Source organism: Stigmatopora nigra, chromosome 8 (assembly GCF_051989575.1).
Source record: "Stigmatopora nigra isolate UIUO_SnigA chromosome 8, RoL_Snig_1.1, whole genome shotgun sequence".
Taxonomy (NCBI): Eukaryota; Metazoa; Chordata; class Actinopteri; order Syngnathiformes; family Syngnathidae; genus Stigmatopora; species Stigmatopora nigra.
Window position 1 is genome coordinate 4,565,680 of NC_135515.1, and position 20,802 is coordinate 4,586,481.

At 38.9% G+C, this 20,802-nt stretch overlaps 2 protein-coding genes across 6 annotated transcripts; one reads left to right on the plus strand and one right to left on the minus strand.

Moving 5' to 3' along the window:
• The first annotated feature begins 72 nt into the window (after nt 1-72).
• Nucleotides 73-2,888, plus strand: hspa13 (heat shock protein 70 family, member 13). Its single transcript, XM_077723081.1, has 5 exons — nt 73-244; nt 379-719; nt 805-1,018; nt 1,094-1,261; nt 1,354-2,888. The coding sequence occupies exons 1-5, from the start codon at nt 220-222 to the stop codon at nt 1,914-1,916; spliced, it is 1,311 nt and encodes a 436-aa protein (XP_077579207.1). The 5' UTR covers nt 73-219; the 3' UTR covers nt 1,917-2,888.
• Nucleotides 2,637-20,641, minus strand: gdpd5b (glycerophosphodiester phosphodiesterase domain containing 5b). 5 transcript variants are annotated; one of them, XR_013327191.1, is made up of 18 exons: nt 20,204-20,641; nt 14,487-14,659; nt 11,520-11,623; nt 11,034-11,127; nt 10,899-10,958; nt 10,516-10,614; nt 9,958-10,051; nt 8,620-8,765; nt 7,711-7,793; nt 7,204-7,354; nt 6,798-7,019; nt 6,563-6,720; nt 6,339-6,486; nt 5,391-5,473; nt 4,680-4,694; nt 4,033-4,145; nt 3,683-3,925; nt 2,637-3,518 (listed from the first exon to the last, which is right to left on the minus strand). XR_013327191.1 is itself a non-coding variant. In XM_077723079.1 (18 exons), exons 3-18 carry the CDS (start codon nt 14,601-14,603, stop codon nt 3,424-3,426), a joined length of 1,782 nt encoding a protein of 593 aa, XP_077579205.1. In that variant the 5' UTR covers nt 14,604-14,659; nt 20,204-20,285; nt 20,481-20,632; the 3' UTR covers nt 2,637-3,423. The 5 variants fall into 5 exon arrangements, 3 of the variants coding, with proteins under 3 accessions (XP_077579205.1, XP_077579204.1, XP_077579206.1); XM_077723079.1 differs by lacking the exon at nt 3,683-3,925 and having other exon boundaries at nt 20,204-20,285; nt 20,481-20,632; XR_013327192.1 differs by lacking the exon at nt 4,680-4,694 and having other exon boundaries at nt 20,204-20,640.
• Between the last annotated feature and the right edge of the window lie 161 nt (nt 20,642-20,802).

The following is a 20,802-nucleotide window of genomic DNA, read 5'->3' on the forward strand; positions in this document are numbered from 1 at the left end:
TAGTAAAAGAATGGATGTTGCACTTGTCATCGTTGACAGCGCTTTAACTACATTACCCAGAAGCAATGATAACACTTGATGTAATGCTGACGTGTACATGCTGAAGGAAGTGCGGATGTTGCGCTGTCGATAGAGAAAGAAGAACGCAGTAATCTGACCCTTTTAAACAACCATCTGTGGTTATATTATTGTAGGCGAGGTTCTTAAAACAGCGTGACGATGGCAGGAGAGATGTCAATGATCGGTAAGTGTAATTACAACCACACTTAAATGAATTAAGTCTGTCTTCTCCCCTTGCATCATTTGACTGTCCGCCCACTTATACATTGAACGGGAGTACATCTACTGCATCTAACTTTGTGATCAATGTACCAAAAGGTTCTATGATCCTGGCTCTCTTCTTGGCTGGATATTTGGGTCAGCAGTACTTACCTCCACCCAAGCCCAGAGTGATCGGACTGGATTTAGGGACCACATTCTGCTCAGTGGGCGTGTTCCACCCAGGCACTGGTGAGGTTGAGGTGATAGCAGATGAGGAGGGGAGAAAGAGCATCCCCAGTGCTGTCTCCTTCACCAACATGACAGTGCTGGCCGGGCACGATGCGGTGGACGTCGCCGACATCAATCCGCGGAATACCATTTACGACGCCAAGCGCTTCATTGGGAAGATCTTTGATTCACATATGCTGGAGCAGGAAAGCAGCCGCTATCCTTTCAAGGTGAGCCGGATGGGTTGGATTATAATGTGGTGGTATTTAAATTGTCAAGACATTGCTAATTGAGGTCACTATTCCCTTTTTGTAGGTCATCTCCAACAATGGCAGTGCTGAGTTTGTGATCACCACCAACGTCACTTTAAGAGTGTCTCCGGAGTTTATCGGATCTCGTCTATTGCTGAGGATGAAGAAGATGGCCGAGCAGAAATTGGGGATACCTATTCAGAAAGCCGTCATCTCCGTGCCCGCTGAGTTTGACGAAAGGCAGAGGGAATACACCGTCAAAGCTGCCAACCTTGCCGGTCAGCCATAAAACCACAGCATTCTAAATGACTTTGATTCCCACCAATGTGACTTACTCAAATACTGACTTGCAGGCTTGGAAATCTTGCGCGTGATCAACGAACCCACAGCGGCGGCTTTGGCGTATGGCCTACACAAGGTAGATGTCTTCAGCGTGCTGGTGGTGGACCTTGGTGGAGGAACCCTGGACGTTTCTCTGCTCAACAAACAGGGCAGCATGTTCTTCACCAGAGCAATGGCTGGTAAATCACCTTTTCTGTTATAAAGTGCTACCTCTACTTACAAAGTTTCAGGTTATGGAAATCTTCAATAGGAAAATGTTGTCCCTGTTTAGGTAACAATAAACTTGGCGGTCAAGACTTCAGCCAGAGGTTACTGCAGTACACCACAGAGCGAGTACGACAAGAGTTCGGCGTCGTCCCCGCTCTCAAAGAGGACATTCATCGTCTCCGTCAGGCTGTGGAAGCGGCCAAGCTCAACCTCACCCTCCACAACAGCGCCACAGTCAGGGTGCCGCTGAACCTGCACATCCATGATGACTCGACCCCGGAGCGGGTGCTCTTCGAAGCCGTACTCACGAGACAACTTTTCGAGGAGCTCAATGAGGACCTCTTTCAAAAGATCTTGGCCCCCGTGGAGACGGTGCTGGCCGAAGGCCACCTGGACAAAGCCGAGGTGGACGAGATCGTGCTGGTGGGCGGCTCCACCAGGATTCCGCGGATCCGGAGACTCATTGCCGAGTACTTTGGCAAGGACCCTAACACTTCAGTGGACCCTGACTTGGCCGTGGTGATGGGTGTGGCGCTCCAAGCGGGCATCATGGGTGGCTCGTGGCCACTACAAGTCAGCGCAATTGAAATCCCTAACAGACACCTTCATAAGACCAACTTCAATTAGTCAGAGAATGGAGACTACCCTAGTGTACTTAAACTGAGCCACTGAGAATGAGTGCATACAGATATGCACTTCAATATATGAAGGTTGAATTAAACTTTTATTTAAACCAGTACTCAATTTAAAGATAATAATCTACTATTTTTTAACACATAACTTGAAAATATGGACTCAATCAATTTAAGTTCCCAAAGGCTCAGTTACACATAATGAAACAGACTTTAAGGGCCAAACAGAATTTTCTTGCACAGGACCAAAAAGATTGAAGAATCTCAGGAACTGGAAAGACTTGGCTCAGGGCAACTGCAATGTTGTAAGTTGAAAAGACTCGCTTGGGATATTGGGAACTACTTATTGTCTTGGATAAAACACAATAACTATTTTACAATATTTATTAATCAAAGACATGCTTTACTACTTAACTGCAATGCTCCTGTAATGTATTCAATCAAAATGTGTTAAAGACAGCATTTGCTTCAGTTCTAATGATTTTTTTTTTAGGCAGCAGTGGACTTGTCACAGTTACAGTCAGGACAAATAACCTGATAAAGTCTTATTGCTGTTATTAAACAGCAAAAAGTGGTTAAACAAGTTTTTGTTCGGAGTTATTCACCCCGGTAAGAAAATGTGATCACCCCTGCAGTACATGTTCTCTAAGCACTTTTGTAAAGGAGAAAAAGAATACCAATTGACATTTGGCATGAAATATAAACTTAAAAGAGCTAAGTAGGCCTTTTAACTTTATTCAATTTCTGAGGCACAATACAATTTCAATGAGAAAAATCAATACACAATGCATGTTACCCCCATTAGTGTCCCTTTAGTCAACTCACAGTTGTATTCACACTTCAACATTTTTTACAGCAGCAACCGACATGAATATAGTATTTTTGAATTGTAAACAAGGCTCGCTGTCGAATTGACTGCAGCCAAATGAAATGAGCTCCATAAATACAGTCGAATGACTCAAAAATGTCCTATGTTGACTGGCAGTTTTTTTTTATGTCATCTAGCATCACATGCAGGGCACATAGGCTTAAAACACACCCCGAAACATATACAATGAACTCGAATAAATACTACAAGTGGTTTAAAAAGAGAACTAACACTTTTTTTTGTATGTCCTGGCTGTACAGCTCACATGTTTTACATAATCATAACTGTTCATGCACACGGACAACTTCTTTAGACAGCATTTACACTCTGTTGCACACTTTGAATAACATTAGGACACGCTGAAGAGAGGCGTGATGAAAGGAGAATTATCTTAGAGCATTTTTAGGCTGAAATACAGGTTGGTAATATATTTAAATATATATAAAAAAGGCATCAGTGCTTATAATGGAAGGAGCTATTTTTGTGTGTGAAAATGAGCTTCAAAAGAGGAATGTGGACTCATTTAAAAAAAAAAAAAGACATGAATCTCACAGATTTAAAAGTGCAGAGTACAATGCGTGTCAAAGCCAATTTACAAAATGTACACACGGCAACCGACAGCTTGCTTCCTCCATCAGTGGCTTGCACCTTTGTCAGCATAGTAGTCATAGTCATTGGGGCCATCTGTGTAAGGCTCCTCCTCGCCAGTCCCGACGCCATTCCCTACTTCTATAGGGAGCCAAAAGAAATACAAGCAGTTAATCCATGACAGTTTGTGGATTTATTTAATGACAATACTATGTGTTGTTCATGCTACAGTGGCATCTCTAATACAGTACAATATAAATAGGTAAATATATGATAAAGTTGAATATTACTGCTTAGTGTCTTACCTCAACTCGCCCAGTGTAAGATAGACTGGGCCACATTATAAGCTTCCCAAAGCATGAACCTCTCCCCAGAGAGGAAGTTAAGGGGGCGAGGGTGGAAGACAGGTTGCACAGAAGGATGGAGGATGCGGAAAAGAGGCGGCAGGTAGTGAGGAAGACATGGCATTATAAAAAGGATGATGATGCAGACGATGGGCATGTCACACATGGGAGGATGTGCAGGATGAGCCGACTACTGGGCTTGACCTTTGATCGGATGTAGAGGAGGAAGAGGAGGAGGAAGTTCACATATACAAGAGAGCTGCCATGCTGGGATGGATAGGATGCGAGAGAAATTGAAGTATATTTCTTACCGGAGAAGATGAGCTTCTCCTTCATGACGTTGAGGTCCCGACTGGATCTCCTCACAGCAGCACTCAACATGATCTGTTCAGGATTGTAGCTGCGCATGCCGCTGGTGCGATACCTGCAGAAGGGGGATAAATAGAGTCTGAATACTTTAAATTCTATTTCACCACCTATAGCAAAATATCAAATGGATGTTCAGTTAAGTCACTTTTTAAATTGAAGATAGTGACGGATCATCAGAACGACCCTGCATTATTTAAGTGTAATTAAGAAAAGTGGCAGAGGAACAGATCTACACTTAAAGGGATTATAAATCAGTGTCAATAGGGAGTAGGACTTGTTAGCCACTTTTCCAAATTAGACATGTCCATATATTTCAAATTCAGACTTTTAGTATGTTTGGTGTAAAACCACAATTTGTGTTGCATGGACAAAAAAAAGGATTAGGATATTAATTTAAGGAGTGAGAGTAGTGTTGTTCAGGCGCCAGCCACTCATATAGATAGAAAAGCATTCAGTGAACAGACATGTTATTAAAAAAATAATAGCATTGGGGGAAAATAAAGCAATCAAAAAGAAAGAAAGGTTAAAAAGGAGGGTGTGTTACATGAAAAAAATAAACAAGAGCATTGTTAACCGATTAAAGCATTACCTGATCATGTGATAGCTGAGAGAAGATGCCAGAATTCGGCAGAGCAGACGAGCATGCAGTCAGGCAGAGGAGAGAGGAAAAAGAAAGAAAAGGACAAAAGAAAGCAGGAGACAAGAGAGGTCAGTTTGGAAGCTAGCACAAGTCAACCAAGAGCAGAGAGGACCACCTCAGGAAGACATTAAAATTATATAATAGTATTTAGAAGCCTAGGATGAGGATCAAATAATCACTAGTGTATAACACACAACATAAATAAATTAATTTAATTAGAAAAAAAGGGAAAAATAATTTACTTATTTCTGGTCACCAAACTGCAAATTGATGTTCTTTAAATTTAAATATTAATAAAAGACGAGTAAATACAGTTTAATAAAATGAAATTTTGCATATTAACTAATGCTTTAAATAATGTTCTTCCTGGGCTTTCCTCACAAAGTTAGTTCAACCACGAATGCACGACATCACTGTTATCCCACCAGATGTCTTTTGTATCAGCTTATGCAACACTTCCAAATAAAGTAGATGAAAGTGCAACTCCAAATTGTTTTTGCACTACTAATTCTATTGCATATACTTGGCAAGGAGGCCAATCTCAAACACAGTATTGTGTATAAAATCCAATGGATTCAGGAAGAATAGAATCAAAATATGCATGATACAAAAGCAATAATTAGTAGTCCAAAATATGATTGTTGACTCGAGTAAACTTACTTCTGTAAAATGAATATTCCTAAAACCACCACAAAGGAGGTGAGGTCAGCACACACCCACATCATGCAATATTCATCTGCTCTCTGGGGAGGAGGGAAAGACATGATTTAGTCACTGTGTCATTTGATTTCAACAGTGTTCAACGCTAGGTAGCGCTGTGGATCAAAGATCCACTTGTATGAAGGGGTTTGCATGGAATGAAAATTTAACATTAGTCTCCTGCAAATTCGGAAATAATCTGTTTTTTTTCCCCTCCCCAAATAACTTGGATTATCCCTCCACTGTATGACATCTGTCAGTAGGTTTGACTTTGCCAAAGATCAGCGGGACTCTGAGGTCAGGAGTTCCCATGCAGAGCTCCCATATGGCGAGACATACAGGGAAGCTCGAATGATTTGCTGCTCAGGCCTTAAAATCTAAAGTGACACTGCCATGGTGCAGCAGGATTAAGGGATGTCTGACGAGTGAAATATATTCAAACTCAGTGCAATTAGCGAGACAAAAATAGAAGGAATATATTGTGTGTGCAGGCAAACAAATGCAAAATCAAGCACACCTATGAAGACATTTGTAGGTAAAATTGGCATTAAGATAAAATAAACCAATAAATACATTTTATATCATTATAACTGCATACAGTGCAGCTAATTCAATGAAATTCTGGTTATATTACCAAGTAACACTAAATTAGAGTTCACATACTACTAAGTAGGAGGCAATTTAGAGTGTTCATCCAGCCTATCCTGCATGTTTTTGGAATGTGGGAGAAAATCGGAGTACCCGGAGAAAACCCACACGAGCCCAGGCAGCACATGCAAACTCCATACATTGAGTACCCACCTGGGATCGAACCCTTGACCCCAGAACTTATAATGTAATATATTTACGGGATTAGTATTTTTTTTAAGATGTAGTGTAGAAGTAGACAAAGGTGTGGGGCCTTCTTACCAAGAGCCAGGTTGGGTAAGGCACCTTTTTGAGGATATGTGGTGCCTCAGATGACACAGAAGACACACCACTGCACCACAGTACCGAGTAAAGCCAGGGATCATTGACAGTGTAGAGTGTCAGGCTGATGTTTTTCTCTGCCAAGTCCCTGAAAGAAACATTTGTTTGTCTCAAAAAAATAATGTGCACGCTCACTTGATGTGTGTTACTATGAGTATTCCTACCTGATTTCCTGAGTACTGGCCTGGTTGTATCTGAGCATCAACCTGCTGATGCCCGACTCTCTGAGGCTTTGAGGACTTTGTTTTTCCAAAGAAGTCTGGACTAGACTAGGTGCAAGCTGTCTCACCTCGTCTCTATCTTCATTTGGAGTCCACATCACCTGCAAATGTATAAATAAGGTAGAACTTGAGTGGACTCCATTTAGGAAAAATCTTACTTAATTAGTGGGACACAAACCAGACTTTGAGGAACCCCAGATCGCTCCACAGCCCGGAGAGTGTCATTGATCCAGCTGTCGTAACAAGGGTGACCAAAAGGAGGTCTCCTGAGCTTGAACACCACTGTGGTGTTATGATAAGAAGCCAGCTTTAGAAGTTGCTCGAGGTTGCAAATACTTTGGTTGGCAATCAAATTCCTTTCGTGGGCCGAAAGACTGTGCGTCGTCCAGAAGGGGTCGTCCTGAAGTAAATTGGATAAAAAAACTGAAGACCCAAACACACTGAAATGAACAGTCGCTAACTCATTACGATTGTGACAAAAGGTGATAATTTACGACAGCAGGAAAATCTCTTCATATCCAAAAATGATTGTTATCACACATAGCAGCATCCTACCACATCAGAAATTAAGGTTGATATCAGACCTTGAGGAACCATTTTCCCGCATTTAGTTGCTCCAGATTTGTCCAATTGAAAAATGAGGCATCCTCCAGCTGCCTTTCAGGGAAAATCTTCTCTACATCAGTGGTCCTGCGCAGGGTCCGGTCGTGCATCAGGAATGGAATGCCATCAACACTAATTTGCGGTGCATAAGAAAGACAAGAAACAAATTATCTGTCAAAGATTGAATTTACTTGATTCTAATCTCTGAAAGGAGCACCTGATTGCCACATTGGAGCAGCAAACTATTTTTCTCTTTTGAAATGGACAGCAACACAACACAAAAGTGTGTACACGAAATATTGAACTATTGTAAGTGCTAGGAAATGATTCAAAATGCAAATACCAGCTTGCTGAAAGAGTTCTAATCCAACCTAAAAGTCTTCACTCATGAGAAGTTTAAGTTAAATGTGAAACCTTTGGCCCGAAGGACTATAGAATTTCACCTTGGACTAACAATAGGGGACAAACAACCAGACCCGCTTGTCTACCTGATGGCGACGTCAGCCTCCAAGCCGGTGACATTCATTTGCAACGCTCGCTGAAAGGACCACATTGTGTTCTCTGGTGCAAGCTGAAAACACACAAACACAGAAAACAACTATTTCAGCATAGGAAAAAGGTAGTGTTTTTAAAAAGACGGATCGTTATAAAGGTAAGACTGAAATCTAGAGAAAAGCAGATTGACTTGGTCAGAATCAATATGATCCCTTGGGTTAAACATCACTAGAAAGAAATTCTATGAAGAGAATAAGATAGGCTAATGGGAAAACAAGAGGAGTGTTAACATGAAGCAGTAAACTTGTGGGAACCCAAGTCGCAATGTGTTTTCACAGGCAGACAGAAACTCACTCAATTTTGGATGCCACTGTGAGGATCGATCACAAATACCGCAAATGGCAGGGTGTGTGTGTGTGTGTGTGGGAACATGTCAGTTTGCTTTTCCCATCCAAGAGTTGTGCAACATTGAGCCAAATATTATGCCAAAAACATCTCTAGGTCACTTACAATGTAATGCAATTAGAAAGGGAGTAGTAGAAGAAATCTGTCGAGGCAGGCATGGCATTCTTAATGTGGCTTTCCACTTAAACCATGATGGGAGCATCTCATGTTGTTTTAATTATTTATCCCACATTATTTGAATGAGGCAGCCAATGGACTAGAAAGCTTCAGATATGGAAGCAAACTATTCAGTATATATTTACTAGGATGACTACTCACAAAATATTAATTCACATCATACACCAAGTATAAAAAATACGGAACGCGTATATTGTTAGTTATATTTCATTGGCCAAAAGAGTCATGAAAGAATGAATAAATACTGCCCCTTTATCAACAACAGACAAAAAAATTAATCATGTCGTTCTAGCTCTAACGTACTCTAACGTAAGACTCACCATGGGAGCCCCCTGATGACCAATAACATTGGGACGGGGCCGGAGGTTGCCAGGGTCCATGATGCAAGGAGAGGTGATGTACAGCGGCACAATATACAGGCCCAGTAACACACATAAATACAGCAGCATGACCACCACCTGGAATGCTGCATGACAACAAAGAATTACATTTTTAAATGACCATTAACCAAATTGCAGAATAGTATAGTCATATGCTGATATTGTTGGACACGTTTAACTCAAACTCAATCTTTGGAAGCATTCTAAATATGTGTAGGAATGGTAGATAACTCTTAATATATTGTGGGGATTTTGGGATTAATTTTTCATATGCTTCATGATATGAAATGTATTTATTAAAACACATGGCAGGCTGGATCAAAAACGTAATCAATCAAATTGTTTCAATCCACTTATACATTGGATAAGCCTCTAAAGAGAAATTATTTTACGCAGAGAAGCCCTTTTCAAAATGAATTATGAACATCAATTAATCAAAATGAACCTTTTCACATACTTACATGTACATGTGTATTGCCACACAGACAAACACATTACTACATGCAAATGAATATCTTAACATGACTGTCTGTCATGTTAAATAAAACTGTACTATAAAGGAATGAATAAGAAGCAGCTTATTTTTTGCCATTTAATTATGCTTGAATAAGGTATGTTTGTATTTTTTCATATTATTTATAGACAAACCACGGTTCAATTGCAAAAATGCAGCAATGAGAGAGAGACAGACACTACCACAAGGAATTTGTTTCAAGGTCAGCTGTGTGTGTGTCTATGCTTGTGTCCCTGTGTGTCTTTATGTAATAGAAGAAAGGTGAGATGTTTGCGCACAAGGAGACAAAAACTCACAAGCACATTATCAACGACCTTTTCACCTCATCAGTTGTATACATAGAGCTTTAGGATGCTTTAGATGTTCTTTTAACAGATTTTCTTAACTTTAAAGAAGAACACTGTTTTCATGGCCTGGAATTGTTGGAATAATTATGGGTGTGGCTTCTGAGGAAATGACTAAATTGCCATGACAGTGTTAAAATATATTTCGTGTGACACAAATAGTATAGTACATCAACTTAACATTCCATTTAACTGCAACATGCATGCATTATTTGATTTAATTTTTTAAGATTATCAACCAATGCATTTTTTTAGACAAAAGATTGGGAAATACTCCCATAGTTTTGTCTGACATGGATCAGAAAACTTTATACCTAGTCTATGGGACGAAAGCCCCTTTCTTAATGAATCATTGCAGTATTTCATGTGCACAATCCAAGAATTTAAGAAAGACTGACATTAATTAGCTTTGCAACTTACACGTTTTATCCGACCTAGCGACTTGTCCGGCCACTATCCAGGACAACGCCGTGACAGCAGCAACAGCACCGATGTGAAGAAATGGTCCCGTGGCCTGCATAAAATGTGACATTAGGAGAAGATTCAAGCCAAGGAGTGTGTTAAGAAAAAAAGCAAAGATAAATACATCTTAGAGGAATTACAGACTGTGTGCTAATTACTGTATATTTTGGAGCAATTGTGCATCACACATTCCTGCAATCTTACAGAGTCACTGATTACACAGTACAGAGTAACTTCACAGCTGACAAATAAGTTGCACTCAAAGTTGCCAAGTACAAAATGCAATTTACAAATAAATGATCTGAAGTTGCTCACAGTGATACCACTTTATTTCACCATATTGAACACCATTCAACAATATTAGGCATTTATACCTTTTGGTGCAATGGGAAATGATCTCTTAACAATCTGATCAAATCACTGGTTGATCAACTTTAACAAGCAGATTACTTCTACTTTTTTTGTGTGACTAAACCAGCCCCACTATTTTGAATTCTAATGTTATCGTGAACTGACCTGCAGGGAGATTGGGATGATGTCCCACTCATGCTGCCATGTTTGATTGATGGATATCACCCCGACAACAGTTGTGAGTAGAGCCACTGTGACTCCTATCTGTGTGGGAAATGGGAGAGGAAAAGAATAAAACGTGACATCAATGTGGACAAGCATCTATCAAAAAAATAACCTAGAGTGGCTTTTGGCACCATTGTGCCCTGAATTTGATGTCTACATTTATCTTGCCCATCTAACATGGCTTTCTTAACCTCACTGTGAGACATGGTGTCCAAACTGTAAACTCAGCCATGAATGAGCATCCACACCCAGTGATACCATCAATGATGCATGTGAGACATTCTTAGTATCACACAAAAAAAAGGCCATAGTGGAGAGATTACCTTATGCAGCCAATGCAAATTCAGCTGCTGGCCAAGTGCAACGTGACAAAGAGCTAAAACCTGATAAAGAAAAACAAACTAAGTTGATGTTCTATGCAACTGCACATGGAAATAAGCAACATCAAGATGGCTAACCATTAAAAAGGCTAAGTAGGTGAAGCCAGCAGCAGTAGTGGCCAAGACTGAAACGGTGCCATCACTCCACTCGCCAGAGCGGTTGTAGAGGAACCTGCAACAACAAGACATTATTACAGTTGTCATATCGAGTGCCCACGTGGATGTCATCAATATGAACCAGAGAGAAGCCTTGGGGTCATAAATGTGGACCTTTCTGTATTGCTGCCTAGATTAAATTGTGCCCTCTTGCAATCCCAACTGTGTACTTGCTTACATATTAACAGGCTGCGAGCGAAAAGGTAGACATGCATCAAATCTTGTGGATATTAATACATTATTGTTGCAATAAAGTTAGACTAGACATGACATGATAGCCTCAGTGACTGTTGGGAATGTCAGATTAATGCTGTTTTCTAAATTGCTCGAAAGTAAATATTCATTGGAACAATACATTTTATGCGCATAGAAAATAAAGACGTAAACTTGCTTAACAAAGTCACTCACCAGTTAAATTCATTGTAGTCGTTGTGAGCTTCCAACCAGAAGTAAAACCAGACCAGCAAAGCACAGAAGGTAAAGAGCAGGATGAGGGACCACAAAAGCTCCCACTGCAAACACAAATAACAAATAATTACATATTTTAATAGTTTGCTAATATGTTGATTTTGAAAAGACATGAAAAAATGTCATTAAAGTCGTCACACCTTATCAGAAGTTAACTTTCATATTAAAACTATGCGTACCTGTTAATTTCACTCTGAGTATTCCCTAATTCACATTGCTAATTAAAACACACTAATTACTGTCCTGCTCTTTCACTCCAGCCAAATATAGAACCAGACTGATTAGCTGCACATTTCATTTTCTTTAATCATCTTTAATTGATGAAAAATAAGGATAATAGAATTACTCCTTTTAAGATTTTGTCTTGAAACTTGGTTTAAGCACTTTCCTCTTGTTTCCAAGTTCACTCACCAGCAGCAAAAGGCTGAGAAGACCTCCCCCTATGACATCCCATTACCATTTCTGCCTGTCTGGCATTTATCTGACCCTGTGGCATAGAATGACATAGCTGCAATATAAATCCCAGGGAACCTTACAATCTCTGCGTATCAGGGTGCCAAGGCGACTTTGTTCCCTCTGACGTAATTATCCTGACTTGTCTGAAGCTGCTCGTCCTTTATTGAGAAACCCTAGACATCAGCTAGTTCAAGTCTTTGGTTATTCAAAGTTCAATGAAAATAAATACTAGTCCAAGTATGTTTTAAGACTATTTATCCATGACAGATTATCTTTCGAACTGTTCTTGCCGGTAAAATATGATTAAACTGGTTTTACAATAATTCATTCCCAATTCACATGGGCACGGTGTGAATGCAGAGGCACATGCTTGTCGCATCATCCTCTTCCCTGGAATTAAGCTCTCAGAACCTTGTCACATTCCAGTGCGTATCCAGATAACTCGCTGGAATTTAACACGGGGCACTGCTGCTATATCACCAGGACAGATGACTGCCTGAGAGCGTGTGCAAGTGTAGGCACAGAGCTGAAGAATTGCTTTTTCTATCTAGTTAAAAATGATTAAGAATGAACATCTTGATACATGGTATAGTTACTCTATGATTCCAAAGCAAAAAGGTTGATGATTTTTGTTGATTACAAAGAAAATGAATTGTGTCGGCATGCAAATTTAAAAATGAGGCCCTTTTTTGTAGAAACAACAAAAATAACTAATCTGTTGAAAGGCTAAACAATAGATTCTGATGTTGCCACATAGAACAGTGTGCCTCAATGTTAAAGACTGACTAAATGGAAATACTTTCAATTATTACTGAGCAGCCAGATCGACTTGCACTGTGTGTGGACCTGACACCTACAAAAGGACCTTGAACACACACACACACCTCGAGCACAACACACACACACAAACATGCACACACAGATTCAATTTGACAGTGCCAACGTGAATGTGCAACAATAATGAAGGAAGGAAAATGAAACAAGCAAAAAGGTCCTTTTGTAAGTTATGAATGCTTCTTCAGCTGTTTCAGCATCAGATTCGCAGTTCACACGGTACCGGGATTCACTACGGTCCAGTTTCATGTAATTGATACACTTTCTTCATTGGTCTTCGTTTGTTTAGGGGGCTTTTGAAGACAGTATTTTGACTTCTCCTCACTTATGATAGCTTCCAAACTTTTTAAATTTAAATCAGATGAACAAGATGGTTTATTGCATTGTTTTGTTTTATGATATCAAGTTGACAATGCCACTTGAGGGTGACAGATAGATGAGCTTTGTCTCACTTGTTGCCATGGAAATAAAAGCTCAAGGCAACACAAATGTCATATAAATATCCCCCCAGACTCTAAGGTAGGAATTCAAGGTAATGCTCAGGGTCATATAAATGTCCCCCCACATTGCATGGTAGAAATCCCATGAATCTCTTTTTTTTTCAAGTGAAATCTAACATTTCCCAGTTAAATACTCATTCAGTATAATTTGAAATTTACAATCAATCCCTCTTGTATGGAGTACAAAACTATCTCAAATGTCTAACACTAAAGGATGAGAGACTCAAGGAAAGAATGCTGACTCAGTCCTGTCCTATCTGTTGACCAGAAACAAATACCACTAGCAACAGGAAATAGAGCTACATAGTATCCAGTTTCCTGTAAACAGGAGAACAGAAATCAATACCTCTATTTTGTATTTCCCTCCTTTGCCCATGCTTTCATACTTCCTTGAAGAGTGTGTTGTATAGTAATTTCTGTACTCTCATTCCATCGGTTGTCCTTCAACGTTTGAAAAAAAATGTTGTTGTTTGTTTGTTGTGATTCGATTTAAATTAATATACTTTGATTGATAGTTCAAGTGGCTACATGTGACTGTGTGAATGCAGTGTATTGCAGGTTTTAACAATTTGGCTTGCAAACACAAATTATATTCCGAATGCATTAAACAGTCATTAGCTTCATAGTGTATAATGAATGTGGATTATGTGACAATTACTATTTCCAATTTGTATGTCATAATTCAATTAGCAAAGAACACAATTAAAATGCAGAATGACTGCAATGCAATAGAATACACATTAAAGTATGACTGTCCTTTTCTCTAAATTGATTACAACTATAGTTGTAATTCTACATTTATACTAAGAGAAATGTAGGCATCAATGATGACTGGCCAAGGAGACTGTTATGGACTATACAGTAAATAAATAGTACAAGGCTACAATAAAATGGAAATAGTAATCGACCTTGTCGGTGTACTTTACATAGCACTTGGAATATTCCGGCATCATTCATTCTTGGAAGTGAAGATGTGCAGAATGCAGCACAAACCTAGGATTGTTCCATTTGTCACACAATTTTAATGTGTACCCATTTCAAGGAAGTTTGCGAATGTGTGGAAAACTGGAATTATTTTTAATAATAAAAATGTGGCAGACACATTTTGATTGCTTACCTTGGTAGTGTCATCATGTGAGCGTTGATAACGTTTCCAGCGGCAACCGTAGATCCCGGTGATACAGGACAAACACAGCTGGCGCTCATAGACCTGGAGGGGTTGGTGTTTGACCATGCTCCTTCAGTCAGTCCTTCTCACCCACGTCAACCATCTCAAGGACCGGAAAGACCCTATAATGTGATTTTAGGAAAACAGATCAACATTTTATACTAATGCATACATTTTAGAACAAGCATAAAATAAACATGCACTAAAAAAGGTGTGCAGGTATATTCTTTGGAACTTGGCCTGCACAGTATACCCACAATATGTGAATCTTTGCATTTTAACAAGGCATTCTCTACAATCTTTTGATTGGTGTAAAAGTTTAGCATCTTTTTTAAGGGCTTGTTACCAACAAGGTGTCAATATTCCAGGTAAAATACATCAGATCCCAAATTGAGGAGATGCTGATGCAGCACTACGACCATGCAATACGTTGCAATAATATATCTTGCACATACTCACTTCTTACAGTCAGCCACTGTAAAGCAAATCTATGCAATTGGGGAGGAATGAAGAATACAAATACTGCATATATCTTTGGTCTGCATATAAATGAAATGTATGTAATCATGCACACTCAAGCGTAAACCTCTTTGAGCTTGAGATACACTAGTCAGGGGCACAAATCATATATGTTTGTGAACAGCATGATAACCCTTCCTGCTGTAATCACACTGTCTAAAGCTCTAGGCAGCTGCTTATTAGCATCTGCTGCAGTGGCTGTGTTTCCTGTTATAAAAGCAACTGCTCTGGTGAGGGTGGGTCAGACCCAGGGGTGTATGTAAAAAAAAATAAAAAAACCTAGCCCACCCCAAGCAAGACCACACAAGTTTTTTTTAAAGTAATGCAACTGTGCTTCAACTTGAAGTTTTTGCATCGATACAAGTGCATGTGATTCAATGGATTAAAAAAAATGAGTTAAGATGTGTTTCCTGATGCATTAAGTATATTGGGTTTTTGTGATGCTCCAACGGTGTTACTAATCATGATATAAGATGAATTTTAATGAGGCAGCCAATTCAACACAATAGTGCAAACAGTTTTGCACTGTAAATATACTGCTGAATAAATGAGTTCCATTTAGCATCACATTATTGTTTGTTTAGAAGGTTGTGGTTCCTATGAATTCAAAATCAAAATGAAACAGAAATGCTTTGCTGGTTTTTTGTTACCACACAAGAAGAAATATCTTGACATAAGCGTCAAGGGAACACAGCCCATTTAATTTCAACTCATTGCAGACCATTAATACAGCAGCTTAGCCCACATGGTTGGTCCCTTGTCTTTAAGAAGTGTTGTAATTATTCAATACAATCCATCAGGAAGTTATCTATGCCAAGTGTGTCATATTGTTTATCTCTTGCAAGAAGAAGATCATTTCTGTTTACTATTAAAATGAAGGGGAAAATTTGCGATGGGCGATATTAAGTGTTTTATAAGGAACTCCAAAAAAAGTAACAGTAAGCAATACTGGAAGCAAGTGAATTACTTTGAATTATTTAACATCAAACAATGTGACTTTTGATATTTTTGCTCAAACAAGTTCAAAATGAACTAACATCACTTGTCACTATTACCTAACACCTTCTCCAGATTAAAAACACCTAGATCAGAGGTGTTAGAAAATATAAACATAGGAAGTTAGATTATTATTTGATAACAATGTCTTTTTTGATTAAAAATGTGAGACTAACCAGGAATACTAAGCCTAGCAATTCTTTCCCTCTGGGTTTGCTGAGCTTGGGAGTAATTTTTTTTCTGCTGCATCATTTCCTCCCATCCAAAAAGTCACTTTGAGGAAACGCTTCAGCATTTTGCCGACAAAGAGGAGACCTCTTTGAATTAGTTTGAAGCAAGAGAACTAAACTTGAATGGAATCCTGCATTTGATGTTCCAAACAACAAGAGTCATTAAGAAAGGTGGAAAAGGGACATGTTCATACCTGCTCAGAGGAATGTAATGCCAACATGCCAAGGTTGAAATTAGTATTTTGATATGGCGAAGAATATAAATTGATACTAGTTGATTAATTCAGCCTTGATTACGTACAGGACAATACATTTATGAATGGCTGGTGACAAGATTAGGGTTTAAAAAGTGAAGAAATTAAGTAGCACGCCAGCAGAGCCAGGAGGGATCAGAAACTAACTAAGAGGGATTTCATTAGTGACACGAGTGATAAAAACAAAGTATGGCAGAGCTGTTAAAGTCTATTCAGCACTGAGAAATTGCAAAAACTTACTTGTTGCAATATTGAGAACGAAAAGAGTGTTAGATAGACAATTGCTGTAGTAATCTGTTAACAACATTTCAGTCATTGTGCTGGCAAGCCAACACAAAGTGAATTATTTTTTCCACGCACCTGTGTATTACATTAACAAGATTGCTATAATGAACTGAACCTGATGACATAATCTTTGCTAGGTCATTGCCTAATAGGTCTAACAAAGTCTCTCTATACAGTCAGGTGTATTAGATTTGTGGGGTTGACATATTGCCTCCTTCATGCAATATGTTTGTTTCTCTCCATAAGTCAGGCTGGTGATGGACACATCATAATGATGTCTAGGGCATATCCTGTATCTTGTCAAACTGGCTATGGTTTCCTTTGCTGGGAAAAGAAAAAGAAGTGGATATATTCTATAGATGTCCAAGGACAATCATGAATATTTACAGATCAATACTCCCTGGCTGACAGACTACTAGCATCAATCATTCCTATAGGTTCATGTGGCGAAGCCCTTGACAAAGTGCTACCACAAAGCACTCTCATTTTGCAGAGTCAGCTTTAACAATTTGAAAAAATATACCAAGTAACAAATACTAAGTGGGGAATTTTACTACACAGCTTTATTCTGACAAAAAACTAATTGTTAAGAGAATCAATTTGAGATTTCTATTTTAGTGTTTTGTTAAATGACCCTAAAGTGTAGAACTGTTCCAATGGGCATCAAAATTAATATGTTGTGTGACTTATATTCAGGTGCGATTTATAGTCCAAAAATATAAGGTAATTTATTCAGAATCTATGATGTGAGTTTTCATTTTCATCATTTACATTTGCACTAAAAAGTGTGACAAAAAAAACAAACTGATATAGACCCACTGAACCATGAAGAGTAACAAGTGGGTGAAGATGTGCAAAAATATCACTCTCATTTTTCAACTCAAGATAAAAATAGTTACCACCGCACATGATGGAGCATTCTCCATTGGCTACAGGAAGTTTTGGTTTAAGGGCTACATAGATTGAACGGTAGAGTGGATGCAGCATAGAAAACATTTGACAAAGCAATGTCGACAGTCAGCTTCTCACAAACACGCTAAAGCTGAACGAGATACTGGACCAGAGGACGAGATTTGACTGGAGTACAAATCTTAGTTTAATAAAGAAGTAGTTACTATCATTATTACATTATAGTACCCAGTGTGACCTCATTTGTAAAGATTATGTAGGTAAGCACTCAAGTTAAAGCAACATGTGTATAACATGACCACTCACTCATTCTGGCCTTTTATGAACAAATTTTCATTTCTTCAGATTCTGTCCTCTGGATTTGATGTACCCTTCACTGCTGATTATCAATGCCTAATAAAGGCATATCATCCACAACCATTAAACAGCCTCGTCAAGATATGCAACAAACGGTGGATGTGTGCACAAAACGTTTTGTAAATTGCATTTTGCAAAAAAATGTAGTTTATATAGAGAATCTGCGTATATGTTGCAGATAATGTTTATTAGTAAACTGTAAATTTCTACATAAATAATGTACGCTTGTCACACTGCCAATAAAAGTGCTATTTTCACACTGACTGCCGATTGGGTGTTAAGCAACGCATATTTGTGGTGTTGACTGTAGGTAACTCCAGCTGATAGTGCGGACTGGAGAGCAAACAGCTGACAAAGACATCCGTGGCATGCACAGACATGACGGCAACCATTGTTATTGGAGGGGGCAAACGAGGCAGCTCCATTGCTGTGGTGGCCCCTCAACACCTGACTATTTCATGACAATGTTGGAAAAGACGAAAAAGTGGGTGGTCTGGTATGTTAAACTGAAGACGCCATCAGGGTAGGTGCATTAGGGTACTTCATCAAAATCTGTGCTTTGACATTGTATCAACTTTTTGTTTTTGTTTTTCATTCACCAATTCAGGGTGTTCTCCGCCTCAGGCCTAATGTCATCTGGGATAGGCTCCAGCACCCCCCCACAACCCTTTTGAGGATAAGCGTTTCAGAAAATGAATGAATAAATATCATTAGGGAAATTATTAAGATTTATTTAATTCCCCCCATTTTTCTTGATGGGGAGGTGTCTATTTATTACAATAGTCACATGTTTTAGGTTGATGATGCACCCAACAAATTGAGATCATGTGCCAAGAAAAATTTGCAATCGGAAGCGTACGTTAATGAATGTCTTACAAAGCTGGTGAAAGTAGTTATTCATTGATCCACATAAAGTTTATATTTGCTTAACATCAACAACACAAGACTCCCACTCAAAGGTGAAGAGATTTTTGTTGTGGAGTCTTTACAGGTGGGAATATTGCCAAATCCAAAAGGAGTGTAGGTTGGTTGTTGTTATTTCACTATAGCTTCGGTATACAACAAAACAGCTCTGTTACCTTCTCAAAAGTCTCTATAAATTGCCCAGAGGGAGGCAAATTGGGTGTACTAAAGTGTGATGTAAAAGAACATACTGTGTACTGTTATATGCTTTCATTTAGTGTGAATGAAATGTTGGCAAAGGCCATTGAAATGGCTGTAACAACACAAAGCAGATTTGTCTCTTGGGGGCAATCTAGGAGTGAAAGCATTGAGACAAACGCCAGATCTTCGCAGCAGTTCATTATCCATACTGGCATGGAATATGAGCGTATGTTTGCGTTTAAGTGCAAGTGAGCGTCACAGTGGGTTGGACGTTACCTCATCGTTGCAGGCATGTCATTAATAACAAGTACTAGTTGGTTTTTTTGTGGTTAAATGGGTTCCAGAGAAATTTGTACTGCTTTGACAGAGTTTACAGGTGGGAATATGGCTACATGCCACTTTGGATCATGTGCTGTTTGTGTTTATATCTTTTAAAAAGGTAGCTACCAACTGTTTACCCAGTAAAAAAATAACAACTCACCATGCAACAGATGTTAGTAAACAATCTAATTAGTTGTTCTATTTTATTTTGGGCTTAAAAACTACACGGGAAATTGACTAAATAAGCAAGCAGAACTGTATAAAGTTGTCGGTGAATCACTACTCTTGCCTTAATGAAGCTTCTCCATCCCAACCAACATTTAATCAACTTTTAAAATCCAGCATGTTAACAAAGCTTTAGCAGGACATGTAAAATGAAGGGATGGTCTTGATCTGGTCCGCATACCCTAGGTTTGACATCTTTAAATTTTTAGCAAATCATCAATATTGTAGATCTTCATCTATAGTATGAATACAAAAGAATAGAAAAAGCAATGCAATTGACATTTATGAGTTTGACGAATTCCTGAATTATTTTGGTAGAATTATATTTAACCTGATGTGCGCTCAATTATACGCACAGAAATGCTCGTTCTGATTAAACGTGTGGTGACATTTTTAATGTTTTTCCAGCATTAAAAAGTAGAAAATACTGCCAATCCAAGTACAGGTAAAGAATATCGTTACTCACCTGTCAACGGTGTGCAGCCGCTTTTCTTCCAGGTTAAAGACGAATTCCCTTCTGTTTCCCGGATAACTTGAAGTAAGATGGGCTTTTGTATTTAAAAGAGAAAATGGGAATTAGATGGGTGGGATTTAAAAACTGCTGACAAGTCCAGATGTGTTAACAGTAAATTAAAAAAGAAATTCCAAACGAGCCTGTCAAGCGTCAACTGCCTACTTTCCTGTCTTAAAACACATATTTTCATTCAATCCCTTTGCCCTTTAAATGTTCTTCATCCCGTTACCGGTAACTCCCTTCTTCTTTGGCGTGGGATCCGACTCGCTTGCACTGTCGATGCCGGTAAAATAATTTGTAGCAGTAAAAGGTAGGAGTGGTGTCTGCTTTTTATCTGCTGCTCTCCAGCGAAGAGCGTCACCAAACTGACTTTATTCCCAGGCCGGCCTGTACGTTCGCGGTACATCGTAATTCTCACAATTTATCTTTTAGCTGCACATTGATATAGTTTTACTGATTATTTCAAATAATTATGACAATAGATGACTATTATCTTTTTGTAATGCTGGATCTGTAGCAAGCTTTGTTGTGTTGTTGTACTTTTATTGTCA

Bases quoted from the DNA above. Each gene is read 5' to 3' on its own strand.
- hspa13 (XM_077723081.1), top strand. From the start codon at position 220: ATGGCAGGAGAGATGTCAATGATCG. The intron at 245-378 runs GTAAGTGTAATT...ATGTACCAAAAG, and splicing joins AGGAGAGATGTCAATGATCG to GTTCTATGATCCTGGCTCTC. The intron at 720-804 runs GTGAGCCGGATG...CCCTTTTTGTAG, and splicing joins GCAGCCGCTATCCTTTCAAG to GTCATCTCCAACAATGGCAG.
- gdpd5b (XM_077723078.1), bottom strand. From the start codon at position 14,603: ATGGTCAAACACCAACCCCTCCAGGTCTATGAGCGCCAGCTGTGTTTG. The intron at 8,766-9,957 runs GTAAGTTGCAAA...GTTGTCATGCAG, and splicing joins CGCTAGGTCGGATAAAACGT to CATTCCAGGTGGTGGTCATG. The intron at 5,474-6,338 runs GTAAGAAGGCCC...CCTCCTCCCCAG, and splicing joins CTTACCCAACCTGGCTCTTG to AGAGCAGATGAATATTGCAT.